General features: G+C 41.7%; 1 protein-coding gene across 1 annotated transcript; it reads right to left on the bottom strand.

Moving 5' to 3' along the window:
• Positions 1-924: 924 nt before the first annotated feature.
• Positions 925-12069, bottom strand: LOC140478636 (EEF1A lysine methyltransferase 3-like). The gene is made up of 3 exons (XM_072571853.1): positions 11800-12069; positions 3643-3754; positions 925-1337 (listed from the first exon to the last, which is right to left on the bottom strand). The coding sequence occupies exons 1-3, from the start codon at positions 12067-12069 to the stop codon at positions 925-927; spliced, it is 795 nt and encodes a 264-aa protein (XP_072427954.1).
• Positions 12070-18831: the final 6762 nt, after the last annotated feature.

Here is an 18831-nt window from a genome sequence, read left to right on the forward strand (position 1 = left end):
GCCATTGATTGCGAAGTTATTAAGAGTTATTTCTTTCACACTTATGGTGTATGTGCGTGCGTGAGCGGGAAAGAGAAAGCGAGACCGTGATTTCCCTTGCAAGTAGATTCGAATGTCTGAATTTGAACTGTTTAGTCTCTTCACTCTTCCGTGTGAAGCTGCTATTTTAAAACAAAGTAAACTCTATTTTTGAGCAGTTACATTTTTTCCGCACAAAATACCTCAAGCTAATGGGCATCAAAGCATCAAATTCTAGTTCTTTAAAAGAACACAGTCAGTTCAACTTTTCCTTCGTGTTGGAAAAAAAAAACCGATAATAAAAACTTCAATGTTCCAGTATCTAATACAAATAAAATGCCTGTAATCCCTACTGAATAATCTTGTAGAGTCTGTTACACTTTGCGTTAATCTTTTTTATGGATTATAGTTAAACAATAAAGCAATTGAATACAACTAATTAAAGTGTCAGTACTGGTTAAATATAGTCAAACATTGCCACAACTTAAATGTTAACTAAACTAAGGCCGAATAACAGTAAAATATTGTAGCCATAGTGGACTGAATTTGCCTAGTGTGTGCAAGGTCAAATTAAGGAGATGGTAAGCTGAAGAGCAACGAAAATTTCTAGCCTTTCAAATGTACAATTTGGCCTTTTTTCCACTCCACCACCATATGTCCCAGATTAATCATTTTGTTTGGTTTGAATATTATTTTTCAATGTCAGGTCAAATATTCTACTTAATTTGGATTGCTACTGATATAGAACTTGATTCATAACTAATAAATATCCCTTAACTTGTTCCTGGGTAAAAGGCGGGAAAGGGAAAGTCCATGTTAGGTCAAAAGCCATTTTGAAGCTCACACTTGAGGTGGAATCCCTTCTCCAGTTAAATCTTCCACTGAAGGAATAACGAGACACTTAGTTTAGTGCTCGATTTGAACTGAATCACTTTGAATAATTTTAGTCATTATATACACGCGAACATCATTGACTTCACTTCTGTAAACAAGCTGGGAGTTAAAATGCTTGAATAGAATTTGGTAACCGGAGTTGATCACAGTATGACCAAATGACATGGTGGAGGCGAAATAAATAATCGTTTTTTCGTTGCTGAGGTGCAGAAGTGTCTTTAGAATTAAAGGAGCACTGTCATAAGCATACATTATATCTGCACAAAGGATGTAATCATAGTCTGAAGAAAACAGCATATGGTCGTATCCCCAAGTGAGAGCGCGGACTTTGATACGAGATTGGCAGGAAGAAGGTATATTAACCAAAACGTTCCATTCCATTTGTTTCAGAAGCTCTGGTTTATCTGTAATAGTGGCATCTCCACCTAAAAAAAATGAAAAACAATATTTTTCAGTTACTTTAAGAAGTAAACATGTCATCCTTCCTTACTTAGACTTTAATTCCACAGTCATGTGAATGACTTCCATCACGTGAATGACTTTCATTTGCTCTATGAGATCAACTCGAAAACTATTGAGTTATATTAAGAGCAAAGAACAAAGTGAAGTATAACACAGGAACAGCCCCTTCGGTACTCCAAGTTTGAGCCAATCATCATGTCCTAACTAAGCTAAAAAAAACATACCTTCAAGCCTGGGAAAAATTGTTCACCATAACTATGCCTCTCATAATTTTGTAGACTTCTATAAGGTCTCCTCTCAGCCATCCTCTTTCCATTGAAAACAATCCTGGGCTGCTTAACTTTTCCTCATAGCTAATACCCTTCAGACTAGGCAACATCCTGGTGAACTTTCTCTGCACTCCCACCAAAGCTTCCATGTCCTTCTGGTAGTGTGGTGACCAAAATTGCACGCAATATTCCAAACGTGGCCTAACAAAGATTTTATACAGCTGCAACATGGTTTGCAAATGCTTGTACTCCATGGCCCAGCCAATGAAGACAAGCATGCCATTTGTTTTCTTAATCAACTTGCCACATTTAGGGAACTGTAGTTCTGCACATCCAGACCTATCTGTGTGCTAATGTTCTTAAGGGTTCTGCCATTTGCAGTGTAGCTTACACCTAAATTTGATCCTCCAAGTCACCAATCTGTTTCCTGTTGTTCCTTTCACACTCATCAGCAACTCCACCCATTCTAATGTCATCTGCAAACTTACTAATCAGATCACCCATGTTTCCTCCAGATCATTTATATATACTGCAAGCAACAGTGTATCTTAGAACACCGCTATTTACCAGTCTCCATTCTGAAAAATACCTTTCTACCAGTACCCTCTGTCTTCTATGACCAAACCAGTTTTGTATCCATTGGGCCACCTTACACTGAATCCCATGTGTTTTTAGTTTTTGTACCAATCTGCCGCAAGAACTTTATCAAATATCTTACTAAAGTCCAGATAAATTGCATCCACAGCCTTACCCTTATCAATAATCCTCATCATCTCTTCAAAGAAATTCAATCTGGTTGGAGAGATATGACCTTCCCCATACAAAACCATGCTGCCTGTCACTAACTGTTCCAATTTTCTTCCAAATGTGCATATATCTCATCCCTCAGTATCTTCTCCAATATCAAACCACTTTGAAATAAATGCTAAAGAACAACAGTGAATTTTGTGACTGTTCCCTCGGGGACACCTTGGTCTACTCTTCCTTCACTCCCAACATGCCCCTCCCCACTCCCCACAGCCTCAAGACACCTTCTGCTGTAACCGCAGAAAGTGCAATTCCTCTCCATTTACGTCTTCCCTCCTCAGGATCAATGGGCCCAAACACACCCACCAGGTGGGAGCAGTTCACCTCCAGTTCACACAATCTAGTGTGCAACATTCACAGCTCACTATGTAAACTCCTCTACACTGGGGAAACAAAGTGTCGATTGTGTGACCAATTCGCAGAACACCTATTTTAAAAAGTGCAAAAAAGACCCTGAGTTTTCCAGTTGCCTGCCACTATTAAAAAAAAACCCTGTTCCCTGACCAATATCTCTGTCTCAGGTTTGAGGAATCCTGTATAAAAAAAGATTCCATATAGCTTGTTGAAAGCAGGTTCTTGAAGGCCTGAGGTACTCCAAATCACCTACATGGATCGGAGTGTTTTGTTTTTTGATAATGTTTCCCAAGCTGGCCTGAATGTTTATCTGTTTTCCACTCCCCATCCCCCCCCCCCCCCCCCACCCACCATCCCCCCCAACCCAAGATATTATGTTATTTATGTTGTGGTATTGTGATAGTGTGGGACAGGGTGGAAACACTCTCTTTTGAATATCATGCCAGCATTAAGAACACATAGTTAAGTAGGACACTATTTGTATGTTGCCATTTCTACTTCTTGCGCACATCTCCCACTATATTATCTAAACATTACAAACTCCTCTTGCCTTGTGCAATCATCTTTTGATATTCATGCAATCATTCTTTTCTCCATTTAGTTTTGTTCACTTTTGCCTCACCTCCATGATGTATTACTAACTGCCTTTTTACTGATGCAGAATTTGCTGAAATCATGCTGAATATCCAATGCCCTCCAGTTCTAACAGTTTATCAGTTTGAAATATTAGTTCTGTTCATCCAAATAATGCATCTGAGCTTCTGACATTTTTCCTTATTTTCCTATTTTATGTGATGCTTCACTGCATATTTATGTGTCGAAAATTCATATTACTCACCCAGAAGAACAGTCACAATGCCCAAAATCCCAGTGCCTGAACCCAGTTCAATCACTTTCTTGTTTGCAAAACTCATCTTTTGTTCCTCAAAGTACTGAAGTAAAACAAGAGCCTATAAAAGCAAAAATGAACAAGTGTGGCTGGTGAGCTATAGATGTTCACCTGACTATTAAATAAAAGGCAATAACACCAGGCAACACCACTGAGAACTGATAAGACACAGAACTGATAACTTCCTGGAGACAGAAAAAAATTTAAGTGCAGGCCAGTTTTCTTGTGGAAAAGTACATATTTCCCAGCTTTCACACATTTAAGATTAACGTCAGTTTTAGCCTGAAATAGGTTAAAAACAATGACTGCAGATGCTGGAAATCAAAGTCGAGATTAGAGTGGTGCTGGAAAAGCACAGCAGTTCAGGCAGCATCTGAGGAGCAGTAAAATCGACGTTTCGGGCAAAAGCCCTTCATCAGGAATACAGACAGAGAGCCTGAAGGGTGGAGACGTAAGTGGGAGGAGGGTGGGGGTGGGAGAAAGTAGCATAGAGTACAATAGGTGAGTGAGGGAGGAGATGAAGGTGATAGGTTAGGGGGAGGGTGAAGTGGATAGGTGGAAAAGAAGATAGGAAGGTAGGACAAGTCATGGGGACAGGGCTGAGCTGGAAGTTTGGAACTGGGGTGAGGTGGGAGAAGGGGAAATGAGGAAACTGTTGAAGTCCACATTGATGCCCTGGGGTTGAAGTGTTCTGAGGTGGAAGATGAGGAGGTTTTCCTCCAGGTGTCTGGTGGTGAGGGAGTGGTGGTGAAGGAGGCCCAGGACCTCCATGTCCTTGGCAGAGTGGGAGGGGGAGTTGAAATGTTGGGCCGCAGGGCAGTGTGGTTGATTGGTGCAGGTGTCCCAGAGATGTTCCCTAAAGCGCTCTGCTATGAGGCATCCAGTCTCCCCAATGTAGAGGAGACCGTATCCAGAGCTATGGATACAATAAATGATATTGGTAGATGTGCAGGTAAAACTTTGATGGATGTGGAAGGCTCCTTTAGGGCCTTGGATGGAGGTGAGGGAGGAGGTGTGGGCGCAGGTTTTGCAATTCCTGCGGTGGCAGGGGAAGGTGCCAGGATGGGACGGTGGGTTGTTTGGGGCGTGGACCTGACCAGGTAGTCATGGAGGGAATGGTCTTTGCAGAAGTTGGAAAGGGGTGGGGAGGGAAATGTATCCCTGGTGGTGGGGTCTGTTTGGAGGTGGCGGAAATGTCAGTGGATGATTTGGCTTATGCGGAGGTTGGTAGGATGAAAGGTGAGCACCAGGGGTGTTCTGTCCTTGTTACGGTTGGAGGGGTGGGGTCTGAGGGCAGAGGTGCAGGATGTGGATGAGATGTGTTGGAGGGCATCTTTAACCATGTGGGAAGGGAAATTGCGGTCTCTAAAGAAGGAGGTCATCTGGTGTGTTCTGTGGTGGAATTGGTCCTCCTGGGAGCAGATACGGCAGAGGCTATGGAATTGGGAATATGGGATGGCATTTTTACAGGAGGTAGGGTGGGAAGAGGTGTAATCCAGGTAGCTGTGGGAGTCGGTGTGTTTGTAAAAAATGTCGGTGTCAAGTCAGTCATCATTAATAGAGATGGAGAGGTCCAGGAAGGGGAGGAAGGTGTCAGAGATGGTCCAGGTAAATTTAACGTCAGGGTGGAATGTTAATGAATTTCTCAACCTCCTCGCGGGAGCACGAGGTGGCATCAATGCTGTCATCAATGTAGCAGAGGAAGAGGTGGTGAATGGTGCCGGTGTAATTATGGAAGATGGACTGTTCTATGTAGCCAACAAAGAGACGGGCATAGCTGCGGCCTATACGGGTGCCCATGCCTACCCCTTTGGTCTGGAGGAAGTGGGAGGATTTGAAGGAGAAATTGTTAAGGGTGAGGACCATTTCGGCCAGACGAATGAGAGTGTCGGTGGAAGGGTACTGTTGGAGATGTCAAAAGAGGAAGAAACGGAGGGCTTGGAAGCCCTGGTCATGGCGGATGGAGGTGTAGAGGGATTGGATATCATGGTGAAGATGTGGCGTTGGGGGCCGGGGAAACGGAAGTCTTGGAGGAGATGGAGGGCGTGGGTGGTGTCTTGAACGTATGTGGGGAGTTCCTGGGCTAGGGGGAATAGGACAGTGTTGAGGTAGATAGAAGTGAGTTCAGTGGGGCAGGAGCATGCTGAGACCATTGGTCGGCCGGGGCAGTCAGGCTTGTGGATCTTGGGAAGGAGGTAGAACTAGGCAGTGCGGGATTCCTGGACTATGAGGTTGGAAGCTGTGGGTGGGAGATCTCCTGAGGTGATGAAGTTCTGTATGGTCTGGAAGATGATGGTTTGGTGATGGGGGGTAGGGTCATGGTCGGGGGTGGTAGGAAGAAGTGTACTCAAATTGTTGTTTGGCTTTAGCAGTCTAGAGGTCAGTGCGCCAGACTACCACTGCTACCCTTTTATCTGCTGGCTTGATGGTGAGGTCAGGATTGGAGCAGAAGGATTGGAGGGCTGCACGTTGTGAAGGTGAGAGGTTGGAGTGGGGGAGGTGGGTAGACAGGTTGAGGCGGTTAATATCCCGGTGGCAGTTGGAAATGAAGAGTTCGAGGGTGGGTAATAGGCCAGCACGGGGTGTCCAGGTGAATGCAGTGTGTTGGATGAAGGGGTCCTCGGAAGGTGGGTGAGAGTCCTGATTGTAAAAGTAAGCTCGGAGGTGGAGGTGGCAGAAGAAGTGTTCGACGTCACGGCATGTATTAAATTCATTGATGCATGGATGGAGGGGGGTGACGGTGAGTCCTTTGCTGAGGACTGATCATTCATCCTCAGTGAGGGGATGGTAAGGGGGAATGGTGAAAACTCGGCAGGGCTGGGAGCTGGGATCTGGTGTGGGTGTAGAGCTGGGAGTGGGGGTGGAGCCAGTAACTGGAGTAGGTGTGGTGGTGAGAGGAATGTGGGTGGAGTCATGAGCAGGGGTGGTGTTCCCCTCAGGGTTCTGGGGGTCGGGGATGGTGACAGTGGGATCTGTGGGGGGGGGGCTTGTCAGCAGAATGCAGGTGAGTGGCATTGGTGGGGGCAGAAGTCGTGGCAAACATGGCAGTAGGGGGGTGCAGAAGTCACTGAGTGTGTGACACCAGCGATGTTGTGAGGAGTGGAAGTGATCTCACGTGTGGTGCATGAGGAATTGTGAGGGGCAGAAGTGGCTGTGGAAGTGGCCATAATGAGGGCAGAAGTGACATAATCACTCAGCGTGGCGATGGTGGCTGCACGAGCCGCATGGCTAATGGCGTCTGAGCAGTTCCAGTGGCCAGGGGAATCTACTGGAATGTTTGAGGAGCACTGGTTATGGAGGTGGGTAGATAAAAGTTTGTTGTACTTACAGTTTTTGATGTTTGAGATGGAGTTGAAATACTGTTTGTTGAGAGTATGAATTCTCCTGAGGATGTAGTACAGAGTGGGACCTTTGCAATTCTGAGAGAGTGTGGCCCTCAGCTGAGGCAGGGCTGACTATAGAGAGGTTAGGTGCTGGCACATTGCTGCGAGCATGGAGTGGAGGATCTTGAAAGAGAACCCAAGCCCATATGTGAGCAAAAACATGCAAGGTAGATTAAACAGAAAAATGTGATTTCTATAATAATATTGTTGATTTTGCTAATTGTCAGTTCTGGTGCCATCTGTCAGGTGTCAACATTGACTGTCTGGGGGCAAACAATCCTGAATAGAATAAGAAGAATAAGTGTTCAATATTCTACAAAGCAGAATAGGATTATTAAGGAAATTGACTTTTCATAATCAATTTAGTTTGGCCCTTATGACACAATCAAGGGATATTGATTCTGACAGCTAAGCATATATTATTCTACATCACTAGAATCAATGTACATTTTAGTACTTTAATATTATATAACCCTTCTCAGTTTGACTTAGTCATAGAGTCCCTACAGTATAGAAGCAGAACCTTTGGCCCAAATTGATGCATGTCGATCAAAATGTCCATCCATGCTAACCCTATTTCCCTGCACTTGGCCCATATCCTTCTAAACCTTTCCTATCCATGTACTTTTCCAAATGCCTTTTGAATGGTGTTAACGTACTCACCTCAACCACTTCCATCGGCAGCTCATTCCACATGCATACCATCCTCTGAGTAAAAAAGTTATCCCTCAAGTTCCCTTTTATTCTTTCCCCTCTACCCTTAAACTCATGCCCTCCAGTTCTTAATTCCCGAACCTTTGGAAAAAGGGTGAGTGCATTCACTGTATCCATGTCTCTCATGATCTTATACTCTTCTATATGAACCCTTCCTCATCCTCCTATGCTCTAAACAAAAAAGTCCTTGCTTGTCCAATCTCGTCCTATAATTCAGATCTTTGAGTCATGACAACATACTTGTAAATTTCTTCTGCACCCTTTCAAGTTTAATAAGATAATCCCTACAGCAAGTTGACGAAACCTGAACACAATATTCCAAGTGCAGACTCACCAAAGTCCTGTACAACTGCAACCTAACTTTGCAACTCCTATCATGCATTAATTTTGGCCAGTGTGCCAAAAGCCTTCTTCACTGCCCTGTCTATCTGTGACTCCACTTTCAGAGATCCATGCACCTGAACTCCAAGGTTCCCCTGTTCCATTACACTCTTTCAGGTCTTACCGTTCACCATGAAACTCCTACCTTGATTTGACTTTCCAAAATATATCTATATTAATCTCCATTTGCCAGTTCTCAGCCCACTTGTCCAGCTGATCAAGGTCCTGCTGCAATATCTGATAACGTTCCACACTGTTCATGATACTGCCTATTTTAGTTCCAAAGAATTTCATCATGACTTAAAAACAGAATGAAGGTAGCAGACCAGTGTTTCAAAATTACAGGCCAAATGCTCAAGGCCTATATTAAACTAATTTCCTTTGCAGAGAGTCAGATCGTAAAAATGTGCATACTTCAAGGTCGAATAACTCCCTGCTGTATTGGGATATCTAAAGAGATGTATTTAAACTTAGCTGAGCTTCATCAATTTATCAGAGTTGGCTTTGTGGCAATGCATTGAAGATTATAATAAAATCATCTTTTGAATGCTTTTATCCAGAACTGAATATTGGCTGAATTTATAGGGATATATTACTACATCTCCCTTCATAAACACTCAGTATAATAATTTGTTTATGTTATGTGATTAAATTGTGTTCCTCTGTATAAGTTTCATAGGTGGCCAAGTGTCTGATCTACAAAGAACTTGCATCAATCGTTAAATGGCCTGTAAGAAAGAAATAAAAATATTCATTGATAATTTTTGGATTTAATGAGAGACTCATACCAATTAAGTGGCAGTAGTGAAAATAAAATCATTGTCAATCTTGGGACACAACAGCATACATCACTTTTTCAAAACAAATGCGCAAGGAAAAGCTCAACTTATTTAAGCAAGATATCACAAAAGTATGACTAACAGACTAGAATGAACAAATTGGGCCATGGATAAATGATAGTTGAAGGAATCAGTCCAGAGGTTTACTAAGGTGTGACATCAGTCAATGTCTATCACTCTTCAGAAACATTTAGAGATTAAATATTCACACTTTAAGCCGATTACTATTGAGCCTTGTCTTGCCATAGGCCAATCAAAATGAAATTATATAATTGATCATGCCTGGAGAAATGTAATTTGGTCAAGCCTGCTTTTCAATCTGGGATGTAAAGTGTGTGAGTTATCTTTATTTTAATATTTGGCACTTTTGAGTTTGGATCTGATGTAATGGTACATGGACTTTAGTCCACGTATTTGAATGTTGAATTGTTTAATGATTAAATTGCAACTATGTTTAAAGCCATAGTGATTTGTTTTAAACAAACAATATGAGAGAGAAGTTTCTGGAGGCTAATGGAAATTTGCCTTCATTGTGAGAGTTTTACCAGCTTAAAAAGCAATGTTGGTGATTCCAACGTTCATTCTAAATGGTCAAAGACTAATTTATTTCTTTTGATTGGAGGAAAAATTTACAACTTAGAAATAGCCATTAGATTTTATTTTGCAGAAATTTTTCAGAAGTCGTGGCTAAAGCTGCATGTCTAAAATTCCTACGTTGTTGTTACTAAAATTGTTCCAAAAGAATGGCAATAGTACTATTAAGAAATCTATTCGCTCAGCATACGATCATTATGTTTAAATTTCCAAAATTGAAGTGCCTGATGGAAAATGCTAGAGGGGAAAATTGAAATTGAGTTTTATGAAGGCTCAAGAAAGGTGATCGGATTCTCTAAGTCAGGAATTTAGCCACAGTTAAGTAAAATGGTCTGTACAATTCAGAAATGAATATCATCTATCGGAGTGGGGATGAAGAGGTTACATTTTAGTGTGAAATTCAATCTTTAATTGCATTGTTATATATAACGAGTTCTGTTAATTCTATTGTCATAGAGTCATACTCATAGAGATGTACAGCATGGAAACAGACCCTTCAGTCCAACCCATCCATGCCAACCAGATATCTCAACCCAATCTAGTCCCAACTGCCAGCACCCAGCCCATGCCCCTCCAAACCTTCCTACTCATATACCCATCCAAATACCTCTGAAGTATTGCAATTGTACCAGCCTCCACCACTTCCTCTGGCAGCTCATTCCATACACGTACCACCCTCTGTGTGAAAAAGTTACCCTGTAGGTCTCTTTTATATCTTTCCCCTCTCAACCTAAACCCATGCCCTCTAGTCCTGGACTCCCCAACCCCAGGGAAAAGACTTTGTCTATTTGCCTTATCCTCATTTACCCTCATAATTTTGTAAACCTTTATAAGGCCACCCCTCAGCCTCCAATGCTCCAGGGAAAACAGCCCCAGCCTGTTCAGCCTTTCCCTGTAGCAACATCATTATAAATCTTTTCTGAACCCTTTCAGGTTTCACAACATCTTTCCGATAGGAAGGAGACCGGAATTGCAAGCAATATTCCAACAGTAGCCTAACCAATGTTCTGTACAGCTGCAACATGACCTCCCAACTCTGATCAATAAAGGAAAGCACACCGAACGCCTTCTTCACTATCCTATCTATCTGCAACTCCACTTTCAAGCAGCTATGAACTTGCACTCCAAGGTCTCTTTGTTCAGCAACACTTCATAGGATCTTACCATTAAGTGTATAAATCCTGCTAAGATTTGCTTTCCCAAAATGCAGCCCCTCGCATTTATTTGAATTAAACTCCATCTGCTACTTCTCAGCCCATTGGCCCACCTGGTCAAGATCCTGTTGTAATCTGGGGTATCCCTCTTCATTGTCCACTACAACTCTAATTTTGGTGTCATCTGCAAACTTACTAACTGTACCTCTTATGTTTGCATCCAAATTATTTATGTAAATGTCAATAAGTAGAGGACCCAGCACCGATCCTTGTGGCACTCCACTGGTCACAGGCCTCCAGTCTGAAAAACAACCCTCCACCACCACCCTCTATTTTCTACCTTTGAGCCAGTTCTGTATCCAAATGGTTAGTTCTCCCTGTATTCTGTGAGATCTAACCTTGCTAATCAGTCTCCCATGGGGAACCTTGTCAAACACCTTACTGAAGTTCATAGAGATTACATCTGCCACTCCGCCCTCATCAATCCTCTTTGTTACTTCCTCAAAAAACCCAATCAAGTTTTTGAGACATGACTTCCCACGCGCAGACATGTTGACACTCCCTAATCAGTCCTTCCCTTTCCAACTACATGTACATCCTCACAATTCCCTCTAATAACTTGCCCACCACCGACATCAGGCTCACTGGTTTATAGTTCCCTGGCTTGTCCTTACCACCCTTCTTAAACAGTGGCACCACGTTTGTCAACCTCCAGTCTTCCGGCACCTCACTTGTGACTATCGATGATACAAATATCTCAGCAAGAGGCCCAGCAATCACTTCTCAAGCTTCCCACAGAGTTCTAGGGTACACCTGATAACGTCCTGGGGATTTATCCACCTTTACCCGTTTCAAGACAGCCAGCACTTCCTCCTCTGTAATATGGATATTTTGCATTGTGTCACTATCTATTTCCCGACAATCTATATCTTCCATATCTTATCCAACAATTGCTTTACGGGTATGAGAAACAAAATAATACCACTTCGTGCACCAACTCCACATGTGTTTGTCCCCATATATAGCAAGAGATGTGCTTACTGCATCCCAGACGCTGGAGCCAAAGCCCAACTTATTAAAGGAAAACATGCCGATATTTAAAACGAAACCGCACGCGTTGTAGGGATGCTGACAAATAAAATCCTCATCTTCAAGAATAACGTGAGTTCTATTGTTTTTCAGTTGGGTTGTCATCTTCGTCTCCGTCATGCAGTGGAATTGTTTTGATTTCGGGTAGAACTTGGCAGCCTGCAGTAGATCACTGACACAGCTGCTTTGGTATTCACGAGAAAACTGCAAAACCAAAGCCATTCTTGTGAGACAAAGGTCGTTCTACGATAACGCGAGTTTCATTAATGTGAATTCGCTATAACACGATCGATGAATTGAGACAGTTTCTAAAGTGCGACATTTTTAACAGGTGCGTTGTTTATAATGCGATTCCGCCACCAGTTGGTGCTGCTATTGTGCGATTCTCTTTAAAAAAAGATTACACCACAACTGAACTACGGCGTTATAGCAGAACCAACTGTATCCGTGATCTGCAGAAACGGAAAACATCGCAAAAAAATCACAATAATAGTCAGCGGCTAACCTCAATGTGCAAGTACTCTATTAAGAGTTACAGGAGTGTACAGTGTAGATAGAATGAGCTGTCAGAGGAAGTAGTGGAGGCTGGTACAATTGCAGCATTTGGATGGGTATATGAATAGGAAGGGTTTGGAGGGATATGGGCCGGGTGCTGGCAGGTGGGACTAGATTGGGTTGGGATATCTGGTCGGCACGGACGGGTTGGACCAAAGGGTTTGTTTCCATGCTGTACATCTCTACGACTCTATGGCTCTCTGACCCAATATGTTTATTTCAGTGTTCATCATCCTCAACAACCTCGTCCAATCTCAACTCATATCTGTTGGCACACTCTCCATTCCTCATTTGTGTGTTTATTTAGTTTGTGCTGAATTTTCAATTTGGCTGTTTAAACACGAACTGATACATTGAATGGAATTGACGTGAAAAAATACTGTGGCATTCAGAATTATGCGCAGTACTTTGTAACCAGCAACACTTCCTTTTTGACCCGAGCAGAAGGCTTTGCTTTTCGTTTTCTTTTAAAAAAAGATGCATTTACCTAATGACCAATAAACAAAGGAAACTAAATTCATCAAAATGCAAAATTTCAGGTGGGCAATGTCCTTGCCTATTCCGGGGAGAGACTGAACTTGCTGGTTGGGTGAGACCCAACTGCAAACCCAGAAGAAATTCAATATGGCCAGTTGGTCAACCGGGAATAACTGTTGGAATAATATACCGTGACAGGGGGGAAAAAAAATAAAAATGTACAAGAACAGATAAAGCTAGTGACGACAGCAGGGGGGGAAAGATAAAGGAAAATATCCAAGGAGACCATGAGCTGAGGACACGGAGTCAAGAATCCTCTACTTCTATTAAGACTCATTTTCATGCCCTCAGAGAGGGCAAAACTGACATGCCGTCAAAAGTGTTCAACCATCGATGCACTGTAAAATAAATGAAATTAATCGCACTTTTTTTTCTCATTGTATCTAAATTCATCTTAGCCTGTTAGACGAGAGTTTAATGTAGTATCTGTCTCTCTCACACACTAATACCGTGCCACATTATGAAGAGAGTGAATGGACACATAATTGTACAGCGATAACGAAATATTCTAATCATGATCTGGAGATGTCGTGTTGGACTGGGGTATACAAAGTTAAAAATCACACAACACCAGGTTATAGTCCAACAGGTTTAATTGGAAGCACTCGCTTTCGGAGCGCTGCTCCTTTATCAGGTGACAACCACAACTTGGAAGCTAGTGCTTCCAATTAAACCCGTTGGACTATAACCTGCCGTTGTGTGATTTTTAACTTTATTCAAATCATGAGGTACATTATATTGCACTTAGAACTGAGTATTTTTTTAATGTCATGATCTGTCTGATATTGGGTAAAAAATGCTAGCCACGTTTTTTTTTAATGCATGTTATTCGAAAGCGGCACATGGAAAATTAGGTAGAAGGGCTAATAAATTGAATTATATTGCAATGAAAATAAAATAGAAACAACCAGAGAATATGAAAGGGTGAGGAGAGGCATTAGCAGAGATATGCTAATCGGAGCCAGGATATAGTGAAAGCAGCGTGACAGAGTCTGGCACATGTATTAAAATGTCTTCATCGTGAAAGGAATGTTACTATTCTCTCAAAATTCACACTCGCTGTAGATTCGCACAGAGAAAGACTGAGCACAAGAGGAACATAATAGTAAAGAGACAGATGCGAAGAAACAGAATCATAAAACGATTTTAATAAAAAAAAACGCAAGGTGGGAGGAAATAGATGTGTGAAATTTGGATTTCTGCTAATGTTATGAGGAAAACATGTTATTTCGCTATTAGGCATATATAAGACCCATCGTTGAGAGACACGAGTCGTCATAAAAAAACGAATCTCCGACTGTATATTTAAGTAGTATCCCCGAATATAGTTAAATAACGTAATTGTATCAATTAAGTGTGATAGGGTGGCAAACACATTTACCTGTCGATGTGTGAGATATCAGAATGACAAGTACGAAATACCTCCCAGAGCCAGTCTCCTTCAATACTTAATTACAACTGCCTTAATATATAACTGAGCATTGGATTTGTTTCAATTGCTGCTTGTTGCCCATCTCTAAATGCTAGTATTGAATGTATTACGTAATAATTTACAAAGTATTTTCAGCTATCACGCAATGGGACTTGAATGAGCTTCCTCATTATGTTATTCAGCCTTGAAATCGAAACAAATCGTACATTTCTTTACAAACACGCAGCCTGCTTAGCAAGAACGAAAACATGATATGCCTTAAGTATTACAATGTTGCAAGTAAGTCTGTCAATTGACTAAATCGGAACTGAAACGAGGCGTCAGCAGTAAACATATTAAGAGGGCACAAAACGAACTGCGCTGCCGTGTGACCAATGAACCAACACCTCGTTAGACATTAGCACCTTCAGCATCCATTAAAAAGGCAGGGGTGACTGTATCTCAGGTGACTAGCTTAGTGGTAAGTATGACATTGCACGAGCTCCAGGCATGGCCGATTTGCTGAATTCATCTTAATGTCAACTCATCATTAATACCGAGAAAACTGCAACGTAGTCCAACAAAACAAATCTGCCCGTTAACCTCAAAAAAGGGACAATGTTTGGGATTCTGGATGAACCTGGAGCGCGAGGACTGACTTTATATATTTCCATTCCTAGTTAGGGTCAAACAGTTGTTGACAGTTAAAGTGAAAGACCATTTCTTGAGCAGCAGACTCCATGTCCGCAATGTCTGTTGGAGCCAAACGAGGGTTCGAGAGGGTCGTCGCACTAGAAACTTAACTGTTTCCGACACATTGTATCGTTTGAAGAAACTAGATAGCAATTACCGTAAATATTTTAAGTTTTATGTATTTTTCGAATTACTTCTATATCATTTACACCCAGTCTCTATGTCTCTTAGAACTGCCCACTTCTGCTGAGGTGAAGAGTGCTTTCCGCCTCACGTCACAAGCAACATCTTGCTAGAAAGTTGCCGCCTGGATAATAATTATCTGAACATTTCAGTGAGGAATTAGCTACTGGACCTCAACTTCTGCCTCACAGTTCACTGGATCATCATGGCATCTCACTGGGACAAACATGATGGAGACACCGATTTTCAAGACAATGCGAAGAAGTCAGAAAGGCTCTCAACGGTTAAAGTGCAAACTTCAAGGCAAGGTGAACCAGAAAAGGCGATTGACACAACGATTAATCAACAGAAGATGGGGACATCACCATCTTGTACCAAAGATTCAAGCACTCACATCTCAGTAATGATATCTTCCGCAGAATATCACAGTTGTATGAAGGCAGCGGAGACATCTTTCAGACAAATGCTTCAGAGGATGGATGAATGGGAGAAGAGGATTACTTGTATTTCTTGTAAATTGGAAGAAATTAGCTGCGAACTGCAAGACAGCACGGAAACTGTGACCCACCAGAAATACATAGCCGATCAAGAGCTCAGGAGTGGCATCGAAAGACATTAATAACTTTCAGATGGCAGTGCTGTCATTGATGTTTTTTAATATTTTCACAGACCTTCAAGGAGCTGGTTGCGGTCCATTCGGCTCGTGTACCTAGCACGTCCTTAAACAAATTTGTAGAGATAATGTTAAGGAGGTACACAAAATGTTTTTAAAAACAGTTTAGTAGCGTAAAAGTAGATACAATATTCAAAATAACCTAATCCAAGGTGTTGGGGGAAGGGTGAGGGGTGGGGAGGTGAATAGCGTAACCTTACATCTAGGTAATTCACAATGAAAACTTGGAAAATTTTCTTCTTCAAAATGATTGAAAATTTCACGAATCAGATTGGTAGATTTCTTTTCGGTCAAAATATCAGAGGATAAGAGTAAAGACGAGGAAACCATGTTGTGGTGTTAATGAATCATGTTATAATGAGTGCCAAGCATGTTCAAAGCTATCAAGTTTCCCTGCTGTTCTGTTCTCACCGCAGTTTCACCAAGTCTCTGTCCGCACCAACTTGGTGCAGAAATCAATTCACGTACCATCGAATTTTTGGAGAGTGACCTAGAGCCTGTTGGCTTCAGACCTTTGCAAGCTTTCCAAAAGAATGATGCCATCCCCTTTGTTCCTTCCTCTGTAACGTGTAGCCTGACAACGGCGTGTGCCTGGGGTTGCCTGCTACTGTGACATAAGTGTGAGTTCTACCACCTAAAACCAGCCTGTCCAATTCAATAAACACCCTTTCAAACACTGCATGTGGAGCACACGCAAACAATTTCACTTGCAAAAATAACAGATCTAGTGTTAAAAGTTATTTGAATGTTTGGGTATCATATATGTAACTCTGAATAACATTGGATTGGCCATAAAGAGCTCCTGTACATATTGCAGAGTCTTCTTTCTCATTTGGAGATTTGGTTGAGGAAATTTGTCAGAACGTTGCCAGCATGGGATATGTTATGAGCGATGTTCCTTGTAGATGGAATGTCAGATGTAGGTGGTGGCCCTGAATTTAACATACAGCATCAGGCTTTTCAAACAGCCATGTAGGTGAATTGAGGATTATTTCTGCTGGCATTCAGTTTGCTCTTTCTACTTCCAGATCTTGGTTGTTTTGTTGCATGGCCAGTTTCTGGCATAATCCTCTTCCCCATATTCTTGAACAGAATGTCTTGTTATATAGAATGTAGTTACATTTGAAACAGAATGTGTGTCCTCTTGTTTGTTTTCTGAGACCAGATTTCATGTATGAAAAGTAGCAGCCAATATCATCAGTTTGGAAAGCTTCTTGGCCTATAGTAATCATATTAACATTTTGATATTAGATACTTAGTATAAATATATTTTTATGCTTCTTGTAAAATAATAATGATTAACTTTGTCGTCACTTCATGACGAAAGCAATTGACGCTGAGCATGAATCATTGGAACTCTCGCTGTTTTTTTTCAAAATCTTTTTAAGAAAATCCCATGGAACGCTTGCCTACTTTAACCTAGAAATCAGCTCGAATTGCAAACTGAGCAATTTAATTCTGGGAAGCCTACGCACCAAATATATGAAAATGGAAAAGTGACTCAAGTCACGTTCCCAATTGGAGACAGGGTAGAACGAAGGATCTTTGATCAATTAATTGAAGTCTAACTTACTGGTTTCATTTTAATTCAATGCATAAAAATGATACAGTTAAAGAACATTCAGGAGAGACCAGGCCAAATGTGAAATCTACATGGGGTAACAGATGTTTTGGATTTTTTAAAAATGCTGACTATTGGAAAATTAGAACTCAAATGCTTTGATGAAATTAGTGGACATTGTTTACAGTGAAACAAACTAATTTGCATATAATGCTTGACTCAAGCCAGATCATTCAATCTTCACCGCCTTTCTTTCAACTCTTGATCTTTTATGTGATGAAGTAAAATCTTTACATAACCCACACTGATTTGGATACTGGCTCTTTCAAAGTGGGTCAGTTAATTATGAGTGAATTATCTTTTCTTTTGTGTTTCTTATGATGGACAGTTAGGGGCTACCAGCCATATTCAATGTAATTGCACATTGTCGAACAAAATCAATCAAATACTCGAGTGGAATTTGACTATGAGTTGCAATTTCAGAACATTTCAGTTCAGTCAATGATATTTGTCGAAGATCAGATGTACGTTTTCGTTACTAGATTTTCGACTCCTGCGATACACGTATATCCTGCCTCTCCGAATTGCCTACACACGCACTACTGCTCAAGAGCAATCCATGAGCGATGGCATGTGGATTTATTTTGAAGATATACCATAGTTTAGACGGCTGGTTTGTGGTTCAGAGTGACGTTAACAAGTTGAGTTCGATTCCCAAACCACATGAAATCACCAGATAAGCACTTCTTCAATGTCGCCCCTCGCTTGAGATGTCTTAACCCTCCATTTAAGCTGACCACCAACATGGTCTCTAAAGAGAAAGCAATGCTGCAGCCCTCTGGGAGAAAAGCCACTTGCTTATAGAGTCATAGACTCATAGCGATGTACAGCATGGAAACAGACCCTTTGGTCCAACTCGTCCATGTCGACCAGATATCCCAACCCAATCTAGTCCCATCTGCCAGCACCCGGCCCATATCCCAACAAACCCTTCCTATTCATTTACCCATCCAAATGCCTCTTAAATGTTGCAATTGTACCAGCCTCCACCTTTTCCTCTGGCAGCTCATTCCATACACGTACCACCCTCTGTATGAAAAATTTGGCCCATAGGTCTCTTTTATATTTTTCGCCTGTCGCCCTAAACCTATGCCCTCTAGTTCTGGACTCCTCAACCCCAGGGAAAAGACTTTGCCTATTTACCCTATCCATACCCCTCATAATTTTGTAAACCTCTATAAGGTCACCCCTCAGCCTCCGATGCTCCAGGGAAAACAGCCCCAGCCTGTTCAGCCTCTCCCTATAGTTCAAATCCTGCAACCCTGGCAACATCCTTGTAAATCTTTTCTGAACCCTTTCAAGTTTCACAAC

The sequence above is a fragment of the Chiloscyllium punctatum genome, chromosome 6 (genome assembly GCF_047496795.1).
Source record: "Chiloscyllium punctatum isolate Juve2018m chromosome 6, sChiPun1.3, whole genome shotgun sequence".
In the NCBI taxonomy this organism is placed as follows: domain Eukaryota; kingdom Metazoa; phylum Chordata; class Chondrichthyes; order Orectolobiformes; family Hemiscylliidae; genus Chiloscyllium; species Chiloscyllium punctatum.

Coding starts and splice junctions, on each gene's coding strand:
- LOC140478636 (XM_072571853.1), bottom strand. CDS start 12,069: ATGGCTTTGGTTTTGCAGTTTTCTCGTGAATACCAAAGCAGCTGTGTC. Junction 3,755..11,799: donor GCTCCAGCGTCTGGGATGCA/GTAAGCACATCT, acceptor TTGCTTTTATAG/GCTCTTGTTTTACTTCAGTA. Junction 1,338..3,642: donor CATTGTGACTGTTCTTCTGG/GTGAGTAATATG, acceptor CATTTTTTTTAG/GTGGAGATGCCACTATTACA.